The sequence below is a fragment of the Passer domesticus genome, chromosome Z (genome assembly GCF_036417665.1).
Source record: "Passer domesticus isolate bPasDom1 chromosome Z, bPasDom1.hap1, whole genome shotgun sequence".
Lineage (NCBI taxonomy): Eukaryota > Metazoa > Chordata > Aves > Passeriformes > Passeridae > Passer > Passer domesticus.
Genome location: NC_087512.1, coordinates 7,938,381 through 7,960,185, shown reverse-complemented (window position 1 = coordinate 7,960,185; position 21,805 = coordinate 7,938,381). Strand labels below are relative to the sequence as shown.

The 21,805-nt window shown below is 47.6% G+C and overlaps 1 protein-coding gene and 1 long non-coding RNA gene across 3 annotated transcripts in view; one reads left to right on the top strand and one right to left on the bottom strand.

The window, feature by feature from the left end:
* Positions 1-647: 647 nt before the first annotated feature.
* Positions 648-21,805, bottom strand: part of UBE2R2 (ubiquitin conjugating enzyme E2 R2) — a 58,815-nt gene continuing 37,657 nt past the window's right edge. For both annotated transcript variants that reach the window (XM_064402993.1, XM_064402994.1), the window contains exons 2-5: positions 15,300-15,386; positions 11,915-12,012; positions 5,365-5,499; positions 648-3,999 (exon numbers count right to left, since the gene is read on the bottom strand). In XM_064402993.1, coding sequence (XP_064259063.1) covers positions 3,780-3,999; positions 5,365-5,499; positions 11,915-12,012; positions 15,300-15,386 — 540 coding nt within the window. In that variant the 3' untranslated portion in view covers positions 648-3,779. The remainder of the gene's footprint in view (positions 4,000-5,364; positions 5,500-11,914; positions 12,013-15,299; positions 15,387-21,805) is intronic.
* Positions 18,180-21,091, top strand: LOC135289418 (uncharacterized). The gene is made up of 2 exons (XR_010352161.1): positions 18,180-18,418; positions 18,939-21,091. It is a non-coding gene; the product is annotated as an uncharacterized LOC135289418 (long non-coding RNA).

The following is a 21,805-nucleotide window of genomic DNA, read 5'->3' as shown; positions in this document are numbered from 1 at the left end:
TGCCCTTCCTCCGGCTCAGCTGTGCAGCAGAAGCAGCTGGGCTCCAGCCACATTTGACTCAGCAGTTGCTGTGCTGCCATCGATGCCAAGCGCAGCCAGTGCAGCTCCCTAACACTTGTCCCGCTAATTTTAGCTCGCCTGCAGCAGCCGGGGCACTGCGAACACCCTGCTCCCCTGCCGGGCCTGCAGGGAACAGCCCGGCACCGCAGGGCTGGCGGCCGTGACCTCGATTTCTCTGCCAAAGCTGCTCCCTGACCCAGCGGTCAAACCCCTCCTCCTCCCTGCCCAACCCTCTCAGGAGCACCGAGCTCCTGCCCTGCCAGGGCACGGGCAGCTCTGGCCCGAGTCCTGCATCCCTGCTCCAGTCACATGAATCCATGACCACCTTCTCACCTTCCTACTTAGGAAGACTAAATATAACAGCAAAGGTCTGGCCTTTTGCCAAAGCCCTCTAATTCAGTTTTTCTTTAGTCTTAGGTGCAGGTTGTCAAACAGCAGCATTATTTTGCAATAAACTTACAGATATTGGTGTATAAATATGTCCATTGATACCAGAGGAGCCATGAACTCATCAACAGCTGTTACTCAAAGCTTTGAGGAACCCATGCAATGCAACCAGCTCAAACATGAAAGTAACAGCACGGAGATATTTTCATTTCACATTTTTATTAGTAGACAGATGTGCAGAAAAGACAAAATATAACTACTGAAGGAGAAGACAACACAAAAATGCATCAGTTAATTCTTTCTGGTAAATTATACTGAAGAAAAAAAGGAAAATATTTGGGAGTTCAGCTAAGAAAACTACTAAGAAATCTAGTGTTCCCTGCTGGTTTCAGAATGGTTGAAAACTGCATTTGAAGGGACACGTAGCTGCAAATGTAAACGCTAATATTGACTGAAACAGGAGAAAAGGGGTTAAGAAAAACCCAGAATACACAGAGCAGGTAAACATTTTTCTGCAATCTCTTAAATAGTTTCAAAAAAATCCCCTCATACTTCAGTTGTATTTCAAAAAAAGGAAACCAGCAAGTCAACAAGCAATGACACTGCACAGGACAGTGGGGAAGAGAAATTAGTCTGGTTAATGTCGGAGCTCTCAAAAGAGGTTGCTTTTTTTGTCATTAAAAAAGGGTAACAGAAGAGTCATAATAATGCATCTTACAACACCAAGCTTGGAAATACAAGTCACTGGAGAGTATACAGTGAAGACGGTCAAAAGTACAAGGGAAATCCTGAAAGATGCAGTATCCTCATTTCCAACCAAGCCATCAGCAAAGCCAGTGTTGCCACACCCTGCTCCTTCACCCCCCACAGCCGCCTGGAAGCGGGAGCTGGGTGCCCCTGCCCCGGCGTGGCCCCGAGTCCAGTCCTGCAGCCGGGAGCATCGGGGCCATTTGCCAGCGCTGGCGCTGCCCTCGCAGGGCTGGTGTGAAGCTGGGGGTGCCCCACACCGACACTACACGCAGGGGAGCCCCGCTGCAGGCTCCAAAAAGCACCTGGGGCTAAGTCCTTGCTGGAAGAAGGCTGACACCTCAGGAGGGTGCAGCTGCCTCCCCAGGTAACACGCAAGCCGGAGGGCGGGCGGCCGAGGGAGCGCCGGGCACAAGGAATCGCCGCTCGGGCAGAGGGATGCGCGGCCGGGGCAGGATGTCCCTGCCAACCCCAGCCAAACAACACTTCGGAAACAGATCTGCCTCGGGGCCCCGAGGGCCTTCCTCTCCTCTCCTGTCATCTCCGTCGGGGCTCGGAGCTTTCGCTCAGTCTTGCCCCGGATCCACAGCAAAGGCTGCTCCCACCGAGGCACCCCCGAGGGACCCGCGGCTGGGGACGTACCATGGAAAACCCTGAGACACGCGGAGGGGAGGCGCAGCCCTGGTCAGGGCGATGCCCCTGCACCTGCGGGGACCGAGGGTCCCGCCCGAGCAGGGCCAGCACCTCCGGGCTGCTCCCGGGCTGCCAGGCCCGGCCGCCGGTCCAGGGACGACGCCCAAGGGGAACTCTGGCAGCGCAGCCGAACACGAGCGCGCTGCAGCGGGGAGAGCCGGAGGAGAGGGGTCTGGGACGGGAACATGCAGGATCCCCCTGCCCGCCACGGAGCGCCCTGAGCTCTGCCAAGGGCCCCCAGAAACACGCGGGAGGCTGAGCCCGGGGCACCGGCTGAAGCTCACTGCTGAAGCGCCTGTCACACCCTGCTGGGGCTGCAGGTGGGGCAGGGACAGCCCGGACAGCCCGGGCACCAAAACCAGCTCCCAGCTCTGCCGGCCCCGCGGGCTCTTCTCTGAACTCCTCTGGGAAATGCATGCAAACTACTTCACTTAAAAAAAAAAACCAACCAAACAAACTAAAATCTAGTCTTCGCTATCTCTTACCACTCTGCTGAAAAACCACAGTAAATAATTTGGCTCCATAAGAATGCAAGTGGTGGAGGAGAACAAGCAGAATTCCCCTCTCTTAGGAGCTTTTCTGTGTATAGTTGAAACCCCAATAACTTCAGCTTCCATGTTTAGGCAGACAACTAGGAAGGAAGTCAATGCCTAAGAAAGGTGGGCAGAAATCCAGACATCATCAGGGAGCTAGGATCTCACACTCTATCACTTGGATTGTCTTTTCTGAAATCATAAACCTTTTTATCTCCCCTATAATTAATTACCTTTCCTGTGTAGACAAACCTAAATTTAAGCAAGTGCATGTCAGGTGTTTTTAAGCTCAGCTGTGCAGAGCTGCACCTGCCCACAGGTGACCTACACAAGCGACAGAAGGCAACTCCAGATGCACAGGGCTGGGGCTGCAGGGAGCAAGGGCTGCCAGCCAGCACGGGGCAGGAGCCTGCTGGCCTGTCCCACTGCCAAAAGTAAGTCCAGCACAAATGGTGGCCCTCTGGGCAGCAGGATGCACATCTGCTCTCCTCCCTCCAGAGAGGGGCAGCTGGCAGCAGATCTCAGCAGAATGGCTAAGCTGAACTTTTTCAACCCTATCCTAGTCTAGGGAAAAAAAAAAAAATAGCAACCCAGGGCTCAGTTGTACAGATGAGAAGTGTTAAGTGTTTATTTTAGGTTCATATCACAAGCCTTTTCCAGAGACAAAGCTGATTGTGCCCTCTGGGGCTCCAGGGGCCAGCTACTTCCTAACTTAGCAGGCTGAAAAGGAATACTGTACCTTTCAGTGACATCCCATCAAGCTCAACACACAGTAGCTTTACACTCTCCGCCCCACACCTTATAAAGGAAAAGCCACCACCACAAGGCTAAACGAATGTACACACGCTATTATTGTAAATGGAGCAGCTAAACCTTGGCAATTTGCTGTGGGGATTATTTTTTTCTTCCCAGTAAATGCAGCACTTTGAGCTCCCAAAAACCTGGCTTCCAATGGGTTTGTTCCAGCTTTAAATACATTAAACATCTCAATGCAAGACTGTATTTAATTCAAGAATCTAAACACGAGCAAACCTGTTTTGCTGTGAGCATTTTGTAAAGAAGTGAAAAGGGGAGTTTCTTTTTCAAAAAGAAATTGTAATACAGTGATGAAAGGGTTAAGAATGCAAGAATTCAGACATTCTGTGGAGGGTCTCTAAGAGGTCCATAAAAAAGGAGCGAACAGATCCATACAACAGGAGACAGCAGGAGACAAAGTTTTGTGTTGGGTTTTTTTTTTTTTTGTTTTGATTTTTTTTTTTTGACACCCCCCCCCACTTTTTTGCTGGACTGCTGCTAGGTTACCGCTGCTCCCTTCTGGCCTGAGTCGGCAGGGCAGTACAGGGGCATAGAGGGAGCAGGTCACGACTCCTCGTTGCCAGAATCATCATCATCGTAACAGTCGGCATCCTCCTCCTCCTCGTCTTCATCGTCAATGTCGTCGTCGTACAAGTCGTCGTAAAGCAAATCTGAACTGTTGTCATTGGAAGGCACTTTAGTTTTGATGCAGTACTCTGCCAGTGTAGTGGGGACCTTCACGCCATCCTTCTCTGCCTCAGCTTTGGTAGCCAAAACCTGTTTCCTGTGGGGAGAAGGACAGAGCAGGAATGTGAGCAGGGCTGTGTGCCAGCGGCTCAGCTCCCCACCCTCCTCTCCAGGCCCTGTCCAGCCCTCCTGGCAGCTGGGGAAGGGAGCTGAGGTTTGCAGGAAGCACCACAAACAGCACTGGAAACAGATTTGGTTTCTGCAGCCTCAGGCCTGGAAGCATGCCAAGGGGGTTTGCAGCACACATGCTCTCAGCAACACATGAAATCAGTTATTCCACAGGCTCTGCACAGAGACCTGCCAGAGGCCAAAGCAAATTCCATTCGCTACTGTAGGGATGGTCAGGGATTTCCTAGGATGATTTATTGACTCTGCTGTTGACTACTCTCCCACAGCATGCTCAAAACTGCAATTTCCACAAGCCTTTGGCAGCTCTCAGCTCCCACTGGAGGGTCAGAGCAGCTGGGGCACATGGCAGCACCCCAGGACACAGCCCGGGGCTCACAGAAGCCAAGTGTTTTCCATCACCCCGAGCCAGGCCTGGCTGCTGCATCCCAGCAGGGAGGAGCAGATGGCAGCCTGTCCTGTCAGCCACCCAGGGCCCCTCAGTCTGCCCTTCCCTGTGTGAGTGCACCCAGCTCTGCTGGAGCTGAGGGAGCTGGAGGATTCTCTGCACAGGCAGAGCCTGGCTGGCCCCACCCAGAGCCACATCCTGCCTGCCCAGCTGGCACAGACAATGCAGATGTGGCCTCGGGCCAGCAGTCCTGCTCCAGGCTGGGCTGTCCCTCCACAGCAGCCCTGGCCCACGCTCACATCATCCCCTGCAGCTCCTGATGAACCATGGACTTCTCCAAGGGCAGGACTGAGCAGTGGTTCCAGCTAATCCAACCCATCTCTGCAAGCCCTTGACAAATCCTGCTGATGCTCCTTTGAATTGGAGGGACAAGATTATGATTTGTGCATGCATTAAGAACAGAAATTAGTAGGATGCAGTCAGTTTGCATCACATCCCAAGCAATGCAGGACTTAAAGACAAAGAGGGACTTAGACTGGGATTTACTAGTAGCCAACAGGTTTTGCAGAGCATCATGACAGATTAGTCTAAAAAAAGAACAATTTAAAGACAAATCAGCCCAGTCCTCCTGCCCCAGAAGTTTGCACTGCTTCTGTGTGCTGGAAATTCCGGAGGGACCTGAAGCATGGACTTTGAATAAGACACTGAAGTTAACTTCCAAATTACACTGAAGTTAACTTCCAAATAAGACACTGAAGAGACACTGAAGTTACTTCCAAACTACATTCTGCTGCAAGAAGCTGGTTTCAGCAAATTCTGGAAGCAGCCTGTTTGACAGGACTCAAAGCAGAATGCTGCTAGCCCAGCATCACAACTGGCAAAGCTTACCTTATGATTTCGGCATACTCCTTGTCTTTTCCTTTACTGTCCCTCCATTTCCTGAACATGACTGACGCATCCACATTGGCTGGGGAGAATGTGTTGGGCTCATTAAGCAAAGAGATTACACTCAGTAAGATAGTCCTGAAAGAGGTAACCACAACAGCAGTTAGAGCTAATGCATTCATGGATTCTGGATATTCACAACTTCTTTAGGTGTTGCATCATAAACTTGTTTGCAGTCAAGTCGTAAGCTGAGGACAGAGTTTTTAGGTGAGAACAGGTATTTATGAACCTCGGGCCCTGGACATTGGTGTAGGGAAGGTGATACAACACAAACCTCATGTGACTACAAACCACTGTGTCTGTGCTTGGGACAGAGCAGCACAGAAAGCTACAATCAGACCAGAATTGTGTTGTGCATAAATAGTTATCTATGCACAAGACATAGATAGAATTATCTTGACAATATAGTGCATCTTGTCTGCACTATCCACACAAGGGATGGGGCTGGAAATCTGTTCTGTGAGCTGTTCCTGGTGGCTTGCAGCCTCCAGCAGGAAGCCAGGTTGTTTGCCTGTCCTGCATAAGGAGAAGGACCACTACGACCCAAGGCCAGCAGAAAAGCTGCACTACTTTTCCCCTGCCCTGCCAGGTGGTTGGGAGGCTGAGGCTGGGGCAGGACTCTCCTCAGCTCGTGCCCCACTCAGGCTGCAGCAGCAGCTCTCAAGCACAGCAAGGGGAAGACAGTGTAGATGCTTTTCAATGCCCAGGCGAAGTGCCAGGGCCCAGTGGGATTCAGCTGCTGTTACTCAGCACAGCCAACATGAGCCAGTCATGTAACCCCTGTCAGGCAGGTGGGCAGGCAGACAGTCTTCCAGGATTTCCAGTCAGGTGCCCTGCTCTGCTGGCATTTACCATCCTCTTGCTCAGAGCTTTCTCCTGCAGTTCCCAGAACCCTGCACTTGAGAGCTGCAGCCTCTGCTGCTCACAGCCTGCCTCAACCAGCACAAACACCCACACCAGCCACCGGCTGTAGCTGCCACCACGAGGCACCACTCATCCCAGTGGTCCTGCCAGCAACAGCTTCCCTTGCAAGTGGAAGGGACAAACAAGGGACAGGGAATAGTTCTTGAAACACAGCATTACCTTTGCAGACCTTGTTAAAGGAGACTGGGAGCCGCAGTCCTGTTTGCACTGATTCAGGGCATGTTCAGAGCACATCTACCAGATCATATATCTGGGTACAATTCCAGGAAATGCTTGGTCATTTGGATACTCAGTATCTTGAAAGGTTTTGAAAATAAACACTTGTATCTGAACAGACTGTTCAGCACAGCTATCAAGAGAGTCTTATACAATTCATTTTCTAAATTATATAATTCTGTACGAAAAGAGAACAGCAGCTCTGGAAGAAACTGTCTCATTGGATTGGAATGATGGGCAGAAGAGATCATTTTCTACTTCATCTCAAGAATTTATTTACGAGCCTGTGATTCTCTGCAAACAGGCCAGCATGTTAGCTCCAGCATCATGCAGCAGCTTTCTGCAGAGCAAAGTCTAGGGAAGGCCAAGGACAGGAATTCATATTTCAATTTAGCATCTGCAGTGAGGAAAAGCCAATTTTCACTGCAGTGTCCAGACACCAAAATTACTGCAAAGCCACTTAAATACACCAAGACAAGAAGTATTAGAAGTGAAGCTCTCTGAGCTCTTTCTTCCCATCCAGCACATTAGATCAGCTCCATCACTGCTGATATCTTTAAGAGCTGGACAGTGTCCTCCAACTCAAACCCGGCTGCCTTGAACAAGGTACAGTAACAGAAAGGCATCCCAGCGTGGGGGACCTGACAGGACTAAAACCACTAAAAAAGTTCAACCATGTGGGACTGAAAACCTCAGCACCTGATGCCAACTGGATATAGGCTGAGTCTCTGGGATATTGTCAGGGATCTGTCTCCCCTTCGGACAAGGCTGCTGTAGCATGGAAGAGCAGCCAGGAAAGGCTCAAGGAAACAGACCTCTTCTTGTTTTTTTCTCCTGTATCTGCATAAGAAGGCTCAGACACAGATAAATTTTTCCCAAAGAGACATGATGTAGATTGGCTGGTGCTCCCAACCAGAACATCCTATTATATTCCTTGTTGAAAAAGGATTTATTTTTTTTAAATTCCAGCTGCTATCCACATTGTAGCCTCTCAGAGCCACCTCAAGAGGTAGGTATAGGTTGGTCCAAGTGCATTTTTGCCTTCTGGTATAAAGTCAAAAGTTTTATCCCAGGCTGCACTGACAGTCATGTTACTGCATCTAGCTGTTTGTGGAATCTGGCCAGATCTCAGGCAGCAAAAAAAGCCAAGAAAAATGGGAATCCTCAAGAAACAAAGCAATAGGCAGACAGTACCTCACCTATCTACAGGTGTACCAGTACCTTGAATACTGGCAGAATCCTGGCCTGTGTAGTTCAAGGGCAGGGGAGATGTGGAGAAAGCCAATTAAAATGATCACAGAGCTTCAACCCTGAGCCTCCTGCCACTCACTCAGCTCCATGAGACACAGGAAGCAGTATTCTCTGCCAAACAGATCTCAGCTGCATTCCTTCACATCTTGCTGGGTATGCTGTGTTTACTTATACCTGCATCATCTAGCTCCCAGTGATGGGAAGGTCCATACCGATTGTGTTTAAAAAAACAAATGAGCCTGCATGACACCCTTAGAAGCACAGGTGAACTCTTACAATTGAAGAATGAATTTTCCCCTTCAGACACTCTAACCCCGCTCATCTGTGGGGAAATAGTCAACACGTGGCAGGATTTACAGACTTCAGCAGCAGAGGAGCAGCTCCCTCCCACATCTTCAGCCCCTCTGCCTCCTGTCTGACACTTTGGAGCCTTCCCAAGCCAGATGGGACCCCAGCAGGATGTGCTTCTGCTGGCACTTGCCCGACTGGTGATGGTGGTAGCAGGCTAGAAGTGAAGGACCAGTTTTATTTTCATTTGCTGAGGAATATTTTGACATGTCACCCTTAAGCCCAGGACGATTCAAGAGCATTAGCACTGAAAACTGCAACTGTGGTGAGGGACAGCAGAAATTAGAGAACAAGCACCATGAGAAGTTCCGTGTCAGTCTCTAGCGTTGAATATAATGAAATACTCAAAATGTATGTGTGATATATGTAATTAATGCCAAAGCTGTTTCCTAACTGTGAGTTAAGGCTTGTCATCTATCTGATTCTTTATTTGACAGTGTCTTGTAATGAGAATAAAATTCAGCTGCTGTTTCAAAAACATGGACAGGCTAGGCCTTGAATGTCTCTGGTACTTAGTGGTCCTTTGTATTTTTGGTAGGAAGAAAACCAACAGCTGCTCCCACCACCACTCAGGAGGACAGGAGACAAACAATGGAAGGCAAACAAAAGGCAGAACTCTGCAAAGTTGCTTCTACTGGTCAGAATACTCAAAAACATCCTGTGTTGGGTTTGCAGAGCCAAGTTTTGGTAACAGGGGGACTACAAAGGTAGCTTCTGTGAGAAGCTGCCCAAAACTTCCTGTATGTCCAGCAGAGCCTGGCAGCTCCAAGGACAGATGTACTACTGGTCAAGGCCAATTGGTAATTAAATATGTTATGTTATCACATATTAATATGATAACATATTTAATAAGAAAGAAGTTTTAATTGTGTCCAGAGAAGAGTGCAGTGAGAACATGTGAGAGCAACAACCCTGCAGACACTCAGATCAGTGCAGGAGGAGGGGCAGGAGCTCCAGGTACTGGAGCAGAGATTCCCCTGCAGCCTGTGGTAAAGACAGCTGTGAGGCAGTCACCACTGTGCCCCTGCAGCCCAGGGAGGGCAGAGATGCACCCACAGCCCCCGGGGGAGGCCAGGCTGGAGCAGGGGGATGCCCACAGGAAGCTGTGATCCTGTGGCAGACCCATGGTGAGAGTGGCACTCACTGGAGCAGCTTGTCCTTGAAGGACTGCATCCTGTGGAAGTGTGACCCATGCTGCAGCAGTTTGGGGAAGACTACTGCCCATGGGGTGGACTCAAGCTGGCAGAGTTCACGCAGAACTGGCATGCTGTGGGAAGGACCCCATGGTGCAGCAGGGGAACACTCCTCATCCTTAGCAGCAGGAGAAACAATGTGTGATGAACTGACTACAGCCCCCATTCCACTACCCCCATACACTGGTGTAGTAGGAGGTAGAGCTGGGAAGGAGGGAGAGGTGGGGGAAAGGTGTTTTTAAGGTCTTATTTTACTTCTCATTATCCTGCTCTGATTTTGTTGGTAACAAATTTAATTAGTATCTCTAATTCTAGCCTATTTTGTCTGTGATGGTGCTTGGTGAGTGATGTCTCCTGGTCCTTATCTGCTGTAGAAGAACATCAGAACAACAAACAGGTAGGTAAGGCCGTGAAGATTGGAATAGCTTAGGTAGACTAAGGCTGGGAGCAAAAGGGTGAGCTATTTCTAGCCCCAGGCCAATTCAGAATATCTAGGATGGGGTGCAACATACAGATGGGCTCATGACTGAGGGGTGGACCTGACCACAGAGGTCATCACACAGGTTATCCACAGATGTGAAAGATGTGCTGCCATCAAGTGAGCCACACAAGTGAAATATCCCTGGAATAGAAGGCAGTGGCTGGGTTTCCAGTGTGGTGAGGCCTGGCAAATAGATTACACCGGGCCACTAACACACCAAGGCAAGAGTTACATACTCACTATGTCAGAGGCAACAACAGGCTGGAAATGTACCCAGTAAACGATGCCACTGCTTGGAACACAGTTTCAGGTCTTGAGAGACACCTTTTGTGGTGACATGGTACCCCAGAGACAACTGAATCAGGCAATGGGACTTATTTTCAAAATAATCTCATAAACTCTAAAGCAAAGAAACACTGAGGGAATATATCACATCCCTTACCACCCACAAGCCTCTGGAAAGACTGAGAAATCCTGAAGACTTTTAAGAGTTTTAGGTAACAGGACATGGAAGCACTGGAATGCAAATTTTGTAGAAGCCACTTGGTTGGTCAGTGCTAGGAGATCTGCTAACTGCACTGATCCTGCCCAAACTAAGCCCACAGACACTGTGGAAGGAGAGAAGGTCCCTGCACTACACACAGGAAAGTGGCTGGGGAAGTCAGTGTGGATTCTCCTCCCATGGGAAAAGGCAAACACATTGATGGGATTGGCTTTACCCAAGGACCTGGGTGTACTTGGCAGATAAATGTGGAAGGATGGGGAGACCCAGTGTGTACCTCAAGGAAATTTAACCTTGGAGGAAAAACAAACTGTGTGAGCTTTATGTCACAGGAAGTAAAGGAACAGGAAAAACATGACCTGACAAAGAATGCATTTTGTGAGAAGTAAGGAGAATGTGATGATGATGTGAGCCAGGCTGGTGACCAATGATCAAGTGTGCTGCTTCTCCTGTCCTGACCACCCATCCTGAAGGAGTAGAGCACAACTCATGGATCTGGAGGGGTGGAGGAAGCCATGAAGCAGGAGAATAATATCCATCTGTGAAAGGACAGGTTAATGAAAATGTATGTTTGGTATAGAGATGGTTCAAGGATGTAGTTTGGGCTGTATGTGTGGGTAAGAAGGGATTCCACTACTGAGAAAGAAATACAGTGGAAAGTTGGAAGATAAATAAATTATGTGGGACCTAAACATGACACAAATGGTATGGAATAAAGAGTGGGGATTGTATTGAGTTTGCTGAGCTGTAGCTTATTTTTCCTTAGCAGCCCTCAGTGCTTTCCATTCATAGTTAGAAAGGTATGATAACACACAAGTGTTTTGGCTACTGCTGAGCAGTGCTGGCACAGCATCAGTGTTGTCTAACATTCCCCACTCCCCCATCAAGGGGCTCAGAAGTGGCAAGATCCTAAGATGGGACACAACCAGGCCAGCTGGTCCAACTTAACCAAAGGGATATTCAATACCATACAACATCAGCTCAGACATGAAAGCTAAGTGAGAGAGGAGGAATGGGGGACATTTGTTATATCACAATGTTTGCCTTCTGGAGAAATTGCTATGTGTGCTGAAGCCCTGCTTCCCAGGAAGTGGCTGAATGTTGCTCAGTGGTAATTAGACATTAATTTTCTTTTTCCCTTTGCTTATGTGCACAAGCTTTTGCTATTGCTTTAGTAAACTGCCTTATCTCAAACACAGAAGTTGTTTTCTGTGTTATTTTTCTCTCCCCTGTCCCACTGGGAAGGGGAGTAATAGAGCAATTTGGTGTGCACCTGGAACCCCATTACACATACTTTTCCACTAGTGGTACTTTGAAGAAGATAGCAGTGACTGAGACAGGCTTCAGCATTTGAGATAATTTGCCTTTGGAGTATGAAACCTTGTGAATAGCACAGAAGGCTCTGCACTGTCAGCCCAGTACATTCAGACAGACTGGTAAGTCTGGTTCCCACCTGATTCTAGCCCTAAGCCCCATAAAACCTTAAATTCCCTCCCAAACCTCTCCCACCATATGCCTTAGGTCTTGTAGAGAGGGCAGGCCTTTGAGGTCACCCCTGCACAACATAGTCACAGTTACCTGACATTTTGGGTAGGGTTCCACCTCTCTGATGGCAGCTCTCCACTTTGTGGGTCATCTACAGGTGGATGAAGAATTGAAATACATACATCTCCATTCTGCAAGACAGAAAAAAGCATTGAGAATAGCTTGGCTGGAGGCTGAGGCTTGATGACTCAAATCCACACGCTGGCTGTCTTATCAGTTTCACCTTGTTGATATGAACATCAGCCAGCAAAAACCAACAAAGGCTGGAAATGGTTCTGAATTCTTCCTGGGTCTACTTTATACCCAAGGGTTAGGCTGCTAACTGGCAAAAACCCCCAATATAAAATCAAGAGGTCTAAAGGATATACTGAAGTAAGCAAATATAGTAATAATGCAACACAAAACTAGACTGGTGTCCAGATACCAAGTACTACTGTCACAGTGACATGAGGTTTAATCACAGGAGACCCCAAGTAGGGTTAAAGAAAATTTGTGTTCTCACTGGTAGCTTGAGCTAGCTACAGGAAATTTTTGAAGGGTTTAATCACCATCTACTAGCTCAGGTATGAAAACATTACGTCTCCCAGGACACCAGGACCTTGAACAGATGGTGTGGGGCAGGCTTACACAGCTCCCCTAGGACACAGCTGTTCAAAATACCAGATGAAAAAGCAGGAGATGCTCTCTGAAGGTTTCACTGAAAATCCCTTCCAGCATGCAAAAGGAAGAATATTTTGGCAGCATATGGAAGCCATACAGCCACATAATCCTCAATATGTGTTCTACTCACCAGTGTTATGGCCTGAATATAGATTTAAAGCTCTATAATGCCTACTTAGGAAAGCTGTCAACCCAATTCTCCACCAGCAACAGCACTCTGACACAACTGCTTTGTAGGAGGGCTGGAGCAGCATCCACCCCAGCTGGTATCCTCCACTGAGGCAGACTCCAGGGACTCACACGGTACCAGTGCCTTACTGCAGGATGGGGTGAAGGTGCAGATGAGGCCTGAGGCCAGCCAGCAGATATTGGCCTCTCCAGGCTCCCTGGGCTTTGCAGCCAGCTGTGAGGCAGCACTCACCTGTCACCCCAGTCCAGGGCACAGACTGGTGACAGGATCAGCTCTGTTCAGGACTCCAGGCTGGAAGCTTCCCACACACCTGGTCTCATGTCCTTCCAACACTGCTCAGAGCACAGAGCAGGGCTGCTCACAGCAACAGCATCTGTGCCTTTGAGCCCAGGCCAGTGATCTCAGCTACAGATAGCAGCAGCTCACCTGGGGGGTTGTGATCTGTATCCAGATTGCAGCGGTGCACTATTCATGCCAGGTATGCTAATCTAGCAGGCCCTTGTCACTTTGAAGCAGGTTTTAGTCAAGAACACAGCAAGGCAGCACCTGGAGCTGCTGAATTCCAAAGCACATACTTACATTGCTGGAACAGTTTGCTTTAAGAAGGCAGGTTCCCTTTTAGGACCCCAACAGGCTTGAGAAGTCTTGAAATTTTTTTAGTATCACTCCAAGCTGAAGTTAACTTTACTAATATTAGATTATGGTCAGTTTACTCTGCTATCACTAATAATTTCCATCAGTTTTTCTTTTAACCTTTTCCTGGAAGAATGCAATGCTAGTGGCCAGAGGAAGTATCTCAGCACTTGGGAGAAGTTCCTGAAGCAATCAGGTCAGCAGCGTGTCGACAAGCAGATATTTGGCAAAATGAAGATAGAGGGAAGCAACGATGTGAGAAGGTTTTGTCTTGCCACAATCAGTGTTACATGTTTGGCAACTGCACTGTTTTAAGAATCTGGAAGGGTGAAGTATAATAGGCCTGATGAGGTCAGCACAAAGTTCTAGGGATCAGAACAGTCAAGGGCCAACACTTTCACTACATGCATTTTTGAAAGACGTAAACAAGGAGAATGGGGTGTTTATCTGCCATTGAGATATATTCTCCATTTCTATCAGGCCTGAGGACTGTTATGTCGTAAAAATAAAGAGCAAGTGAATGCAGTTTTACCAAAGTTCAGTTAGATGACCCAAGTAAACCAGAGGTGGGAAAAACACACATTGCTCAAAACTGGAATGTCAGTCCCAGCCTCTCCATGTGGTCCTACCAGCAGATTCTGTAAACTGCTACTTTCTTTCATCTTCCTGCACCAAGAGGGGTTTTTTGTCCCCCTCCTCCTGAAAACTCTCAAACACTTTGCTGAGATAGTCTCAGTTTCATTTGAAGTTACCTCAATGCCTCATCTTCATTGCTTAAATGTTTCCAAAACAGCCTGCAAGCTGCTTCAGATTCCCTCAGCTACAAGAAACACTGCTATGAACACAAAGCTGAGAGCTTGTATATTTGAAGAGAAAACCCAAAATACACACATCAAGTTTTGGGTTAGCTCTTCCTGCTGCCTTCAGTTGATTCTAGCCATTTTTTCATCTTTCTCACCAGGACTGGGAGAGGTCCTTTCCGAGGCTTGTTTTTGTACATTTCATTTTGGTAACCATTTGCAACTCACATCCAGCATGAGGATTTCCAGATTCAGAATCAATACCCACAGTATGAGTCTGCAATTATCTGAAGATTTCACAGTTGTCTTTATTTATAGATCAAAATTCCATGTAACTGAAATAGAGCCTTAAAGAGAAACACCATCCTTGGCTACAGGAAGGATCCTGTGCCAAGTACAAAACCCACATCAGAAAACTGTCAGGTAACTGATGTGAGGATGTCCCTGGATTAAGACAATCCCCTGGATCAGTTAGTAATTAAAGTGGGTTAGTATTCTGTTCTGCACTGAAGTTTGGCAAGGTTTCTAGCCATTTATTACTAAGTCATCAGTGCAGTTCTCATCATGATACTTGAAGCACATCCATTCCAAGATGGGCATTTGGCAGCAAGAACTTATCAGAAAGGACTTTCCAAGCCCAAGCCATCAATTGAAGGTTTTATTTGTTCATGGGATGGAAGAGAATGACATCCCAGTTTTCAGGTTCAAAGGAAGTCTGCAAAACCTCTCATAAGAAAACCTGTGATACGGTGGAAGACCTACACCAAAAGGAACATTTTTGAATCATTTAGCTCCCAAAACTAGAGGCAGTGTTCCTTAGCAGGTTGACATTCTTCCAGGATACCCAAAAATTCAGCTAGGATTTGGCTGACCTCCACCAGAAGTCAAGTTTTGAACCAACACAGGCCTTTCAGCCTTCAAATACAGCTCTATGGAACCGGGTGATATTGAGCCAATAGCCTCTATATAGAATCATTCCTCTTGTGGACCTGCTGTGTAGCTCTATTGTGATCCAATTGCTGACAGTCCACAGCCTTGACTACCCTCTGGAAGTCACCCATACATGTACTGAGTTTAAGGAAGCAGAAAGCTCTCTCACCCACCCTAGGAAAAAATTGTTTAAAAAACACCTTACCTCATAAATGTTGGGGTGCCACATTTTGGTCAGGAATCTGAAGGTAGGTGGTGAATATGGATAGTCAATAGGAAATTTAATGTGAGCCTGAAAAAAAGCAGAATATTTTAGCTATGAAACAGAACAAAAAAGACCAACAACCAATAACTACAATAAAAAGATTGGGGGAAAAATTAATTAAGGCTACTAAATTGCTCCTTTTATAAACCAGTGCCCAAGCGGCCCCAGAGTATAACTCTATGCAATTTCTTATGAGCAAAACACTAACTAAACAAGAAAAATCAAAACACCTGGGCTGGTAATGCTCAGAAGACAAGCCAAAATGCATTTACCATGTCCTAATTCAAGACACACTATTCAACAGCTGTTGTTAAAACAGGGTAAAATATACTGGAAAAGTTTTAAATTGAGAGAGAACTGCTCTCTTTTTTAGTTCAAAAGCAGACTAAAAAAATGTTTACTAAGCTGAATAGACCTGTTTTATATTTGCCTGTAAAAATATTTAAAATTACTCTTCCCATGATGAAAAAAAGTTTTGTTACAAAACTTGCTCTAGTTATTTTGTCTTTCTTTGAAAGTTCAGCTAGTCTACCCACCTGTGTTTCTAATACTACATGTTTTGCAATCACAGGCATTTTTGAAGTCTCAACATCATCAGTGTCTGTTTAATTAGTCAGTGTACCTTGAGGAACATTGATGGGCAATGACAGCAAACATCCTGCAGTGGTCAATAACCATCTGTGGGGCACAACTCTGAGCTGAGTTGGCTGTGGGAAGGCTGCAGAGATCCTAGCAGTGGAAATTAACTTCTCTGTGCTGCCCTCCCATTCACAGCAGTCTGAATATCAAGTGTCCAAAATATTTCTCTTTGGAAGGTGGACTTGCACACTGCTTGCTGCGCTGTGGAGCACAAAGTCTTTCCTTGGAACTGCTCAACCCACCAAAAAGTCCTACTGCCAGCCCAGCAAGGGATCTCCAGAGATGCATCTTCTGATCCTTCAAACACAGCCAGGTTCATTTGCAACAGAGAATGGAAGAAGAGATCCCAAAAGCAAGATTCATATTTATCCTGGATTGAGACAAATTTAAGAGGAAACCTAGTCACCCTAGGACAACATGGTAAGAGCAGAATTCCAGGTCATTCTCCTCCACTTAAGTACCTAACTATGCCATTTGCTCAACAAGAGAAACTTTGGAAAGTTTTATTCCACAGAACACAGAAGCAGACAACCAAACAAATGGATTACAGTACTGTTAAGTACCTGGCTACAGCTTTACTTACCAGAACACACCTTTGCCCTACAACCCAAATTTTATTGGGTCAGAGTGTCAGTCAAGAAAAGAAGGTTTTCTCTTCACCTTTATGAAAGAAATTCACCAGTTCACATGGCCTTATGGTCACTAGATGCCTGCTCATGACTGTGGGCATGTTACAGCAGTACTCAGGCCTCACCTCACAGTCACTGTTGTAACCCAGGACATCTCTCTGGATGCCCTGGATGTCTCAAAGCCCTGGCAGGGGCTCGGAGACCCTGGCACGAAGCCAAAGACACCTGGAAATTCAATCTTAATTCATGGAGCAAATTGCCAACCTGATATGAAGAATTACAGCTCACAAAAGTTTAAGTAGCATAGTAGTAGCAATCACAGGGTGAAGGGAAAAATTTTGGAGCACTGTACAGGGGGGGTTTTGTATGTTGTACAGGGGGGTTTGGAATCCTGTACATGGGGGTCAGGAGTCCCAAGATGGAGGGATTTGGGTGTGCCCTATCCTCCTTCTTTCTTCTCCTTGGCATCCATGTTCAGGATGATGTTGGCACGTGTGGATTGGTTCATGGTGAAGGTGCACTTGCCAACAAGGGTGAAAAGTATTGGAAATTGAAGGTAAATATCTAATACGTAGTTTTCACTATAAAAGAGACAACCACCCCGTGGGCGGGAGAGAGTGCCCTTGGCTGTCTTGCTGATCAGACCTTGGCTGGACAGACAGAAAAACTTTGTAGATAAGGAACAATAAACTCAACTGAAGACTGAAAAGCAAGAGTCCAGACTCCTTCTTCAAAGTGCAGCCTGCCCAGAAACACCTTTTCCTGTGCTGGGGCAGAGACGAGTAACAGCCGACCCTGACACCTGGCGTTCCTGGGTGGGCACGAAGGGCAGCCCAGCGGTGACCCGAGAGGTGAGCTCGAAGCGGAGAGCAACAAGCCGAAGAGTGAGCTGCAGAGAGAACACCCAGGTGGGCAGCACCCGAGCGGGCAGCTCCCAGGCGGGCAGTTCCCGGAGCTGGACTCGTTCCCAGGAGAGCACCGATAGCTTCTTGGGAAGGCAGCCAGAAGAGTCTGAAGAAGCAGCAGCCAGGGAGAACATCGCACTCCACCTCTGCCGAAGAGAGCTCATATCAGAGCAGCCCGGATCGGAATCAGAAAGGTGCCTCTGAATCCATCTCCTGTGACCTGCTGGACAGGAACCGGGAGCCTCCAGACTGCTCTGACGGCACAGATTCGGTGAGAAGGTCAAAATTAAGAACACTGAGAACACAGGGGAAGCTCATTTCCAGGAACAACTCAAGAAGATTAACGGGCACACTTACCATTTAACAACAGGAAAAGATAAAACGGCCTTGAGGCTTTTGGCTCAGGCAGGAACAATGTTGGAGATGATTCCGCGGCATTGGGGCTACCTGCCATCAGCAGGCAGCAGCAGTGACTCCCACCAGTCAGGGGCAGGGGTACCGCCCTGGGGTTACTCTTAGCAATTTAGGAAGAGCATATATGACTTCCACCAAAAAGGTGTGTGGTGGGGTGGTCGTCATCACCCTTAGAGTCTCCACGGGCGCCTCCATCGGTCCCAGGAAAGCTGTCGGGGCGGGGGCGGAGGAGGAGCGAGCCCTGAGGGGGAGCTGCCTTCCGACCGTGCCGAGGCAGTGATGGGCAGGCAGCTGCTGCCCAGGGAGAGAATTCCTCCCACTGAAAAGGAGCAGGACCATTAACGTCACGTGCAGGGTTCCCTGGGGTCCCTTGAGTCCTCAGAATCCCCGGAATTCCCAGAATCTCCAGGGTCCTCTGATGTAGACATCCCTCAACCAGTCCCAGGAAAGCTGAAACTAGCCAGTTCCCTTGGTGAGGAGGAAAAGTGGGATTCTCCTGTGGTCGGGCTCGCAGTCCCAGACTGAGAACACTGACGGCAGGGGAGAGACTGATGGGGGAGGGTGCAGGGATTGCGGGACCGAGAGGTGAGGGGGGCAGCCTCTGGCAGCGGCGCTGGGCAGCACACAGCAGCCGGGGCGCAGCAGAGGCAGCGGGGTCACCGTGAGGGCGACAGGGCCGCGGCGGCGGCGAGGACGCGTGTGGTGGCGGCGGGCAGCGGCCGTCCGGGGGGTGCTCGGCGGCTGCAGGAGCGGGGCCAGGGGGAACCAGCCCGAGCGGAGATCCAGGCGGAGCGGACCCCAAACGAGACCGGGGCTGTGCGGGCCCGGGCGGGCGGATCCCAATCCCGGGAGGAGGGAGGGTTCCCAGGGCGCGGCTGCTCCAGAGCCGCTGCAGGGGGGGCGTGCAGTGCTTTATGCAGGTTTTTAACAAGGGAACTGCACAGAAAATGCAGCAGATGTTATATGGGGCACTTCACCCAACTCTTCCACAGGCCAGTTCCACAGAATCTTCATCAGAAAAGTGAGAAAGCACCAAGTCTTTACTCAAGATGAAGAAGAAAAAGAATAATAGAACCCTATGCAAATTAACGTTACTCTAAATATGATATAGATAGAATTCTTCTATGGTGAAAAATTATTCCCAGGGAGACAAAATGTCATGTAAAGATGAGAGTATTAGTAAAGATTCAATTACCCAAGGTGTCTTGGAAGACAGAGCATTTGGGAAAGGTCAATCAGATCCTGTTGTGGAGTCATCAGTTGATACCCCAAGATTCAAAGTTTTAAGAATTATTGATATTGAGTTTATAATCTTTGTTATTTTTGGTTTTTGTAGTTAATGGTGATAGATGGTGATTGTTGTTAATGTTGGATGAATGCTTTGGGAAGGTTGTGTTAAGACCTTCAAGCACTTCTTGTTGATGAGTTGATTTTGTGGTGCGAGTCTTCAGATTTTTGTGATGAGAATTGTTGTTGGTGTGTTGTAGCATTTGCAGCCGGCTTTCATGTGTTTTCCTGTGTCTTTGTGCGATCACCTGCAGATCACATGTTTCTTCAGGATCCTGTCTTTCTTTATTTCCTAACTACTTATATGTTTCTGAGGGTTCTTTATCCAGATTGCCAGTCTTGTGGTTCTTTTAATTATTATTTCAGAAGTACACCAGCAGAGAATTCAAGAAGTTTGCTGTGTTTGGAGAATCTCTGTCTTGACAGAAACTTCAGAAGGATTCAATTACTTGCTGGTTTGATTGGTTTGTAATCCTAATGTTTCTTGTTTATAACTGTTGTTTTTAAAAATCTTGTTTAAAAAAAATGTGTCAAGTGATACTCACCAATTAGAGTTCGGGCTCTGGCCAAGCTCTAGCTCTATTTGGATGGAGTGATTGACAATCAACCCAGATGTTTTCTGCATCAAATAGTATTCAAGTCCTTTTGACTTGGCGATTTGACCATCTATGACAGCTGAGGCATTTTCAGAGGGAGTTGGGGAAAACACGAATCTGGACATGATTTCTCCAATTCTCTGTCGTTTTAAGGTTTATCAGCTGTCACAGACTCTGGGATGAGAGTTCAGTGTTGTAGTGTTACTAATTCTCTGATCTTGTATGTGTTGTTGATTGTATTGTCTGAATTTATTCCTAATTACTGTTATCTTACATTTCTCTATGTAACATTGCAAAATGGAACCAGGACCCATTCTTCACCTCCAGGATTTTTGAGAAAATCCTTCAGTCCCTGTGGGGATGTGGGATTTGTTTGTGTTTTAACAGGTGCAAAGTCCAGGTCGATTTCAATGAAGAATGTGAAACTCTATTAAGAGAAAGAAAGCGTTGACCATTTGACAAGCAGAGAAGACAGACAGATGTGGACTGTGCAGAGATTCCAACCCTTGAGCTTCACCCGCGGAAGACTGTGGACTTTGGGCTTTTTTATGGGTGTGGGAATCAGTGATATAGAGCTTTTGTTAGATGATAGTTTTTTACATTTTAATGTGACTTGTAATTCTTCTGCTCCTTTTGGCCATGCATTTTTCAGTGCATGCAGCAGGCCTTGAATGAGGCTGCCAAAGAGGTGTTTTTGTGGCAAAGAAAGGGGGAGATGTCGGAACCCAGAGCATCTCTCTGGATGCCCTGGATGTCTCAAAGCCCTGGCAGGAAGCCAAAGACACCTGGAAATTCGATCTTAATTCATGGAGCAAATTGCAAACCTGATATGAAGAATTACAGCTCACAAAAGTTTAAGTAGCATAGTAGCAATCACAGGGTGAAGGGAAAAATTTTGGAGCACTGTACAGGGGGGTTTTGTATGTTGTACAGGGGGGTTTGGAATCCTGTACATGGGGGTCAGGAGTCCCAAGATGGAGGGATTTGGGTGTGCCCTGTCCTTCTTTCTTCTCCTTGGCATCCATGTTCAGGATGATGTTGGCACGTGTGGATTGGTTCATGGTGAAGGTGCACTTGCCAACAAGGGTGAAAAGTATTGGAAATAGAAGGTAAATATCTTATATGTAGTTTTCACTATAAAAGAGACAACCACCCCGTGGGCGGGAGAGAGTGCCCTTGGCTGTCTTGCTGATCAGACCTCGGCTGGACAGACAGAAAAACTTTGTAGATAAGGAACAATAAACTCAACTGAAGACCGAAAAGCAAGAGTCCAGACTCCTCCTTCAAAGGGCGGCCTGCCCAGAACCACCTTTTCCTGTGTTGGGGCAGAGACGAGTAACAGCCGACCCCGACAAGTCATTTGTCACAACACACTCACAGCCAAGAGATTTATGATCCACTTAAGCAATCCCATAGTTTAAGGCCAGTTGCACGAATGCCACTGCTCCAAGAACAGTGAGTGAATGGCTCTTGTCACCACACACTCTGCTGCAGTAAGGACATGCCTGGGTCCACAACATGCTGCACTGTAGCACAGCAGAGATCTACCCAGGGCAGGGGATGTTCACTCCAACTCGAGTTATTGCATCATGCTGCTGCAGACTCCTCCAGACACCAGGGCTTTCCCAATAAAGCTGACTCCTGTGCTTACACGCTGTTTTGTGAGATCTAAGACACAAAACAGCAAAAGGACTGAGACTAAAAATGCAAGAGACAGCAAAACTCAGGGCTGAGCTACCTACAAGATGTCTAAGCAAAATCTGTCTTCTACACAGCCACGGCTTCCAGGTGACCAAAACAAAAAGCATTGTATACATAAGCATTGCCAGTAGATTACCAGCACTGCCATGCTTATAGCCCATATAGATGCTCAAGGAGTGCAGGTCTCATTTCTCCCAGTAAACCCTTCTGCTTTCAAATTGTCTAATTCCGAGGGGTTTGTCTCAGCAAGACCACTCCAGAAGCTGAGGCTGAGG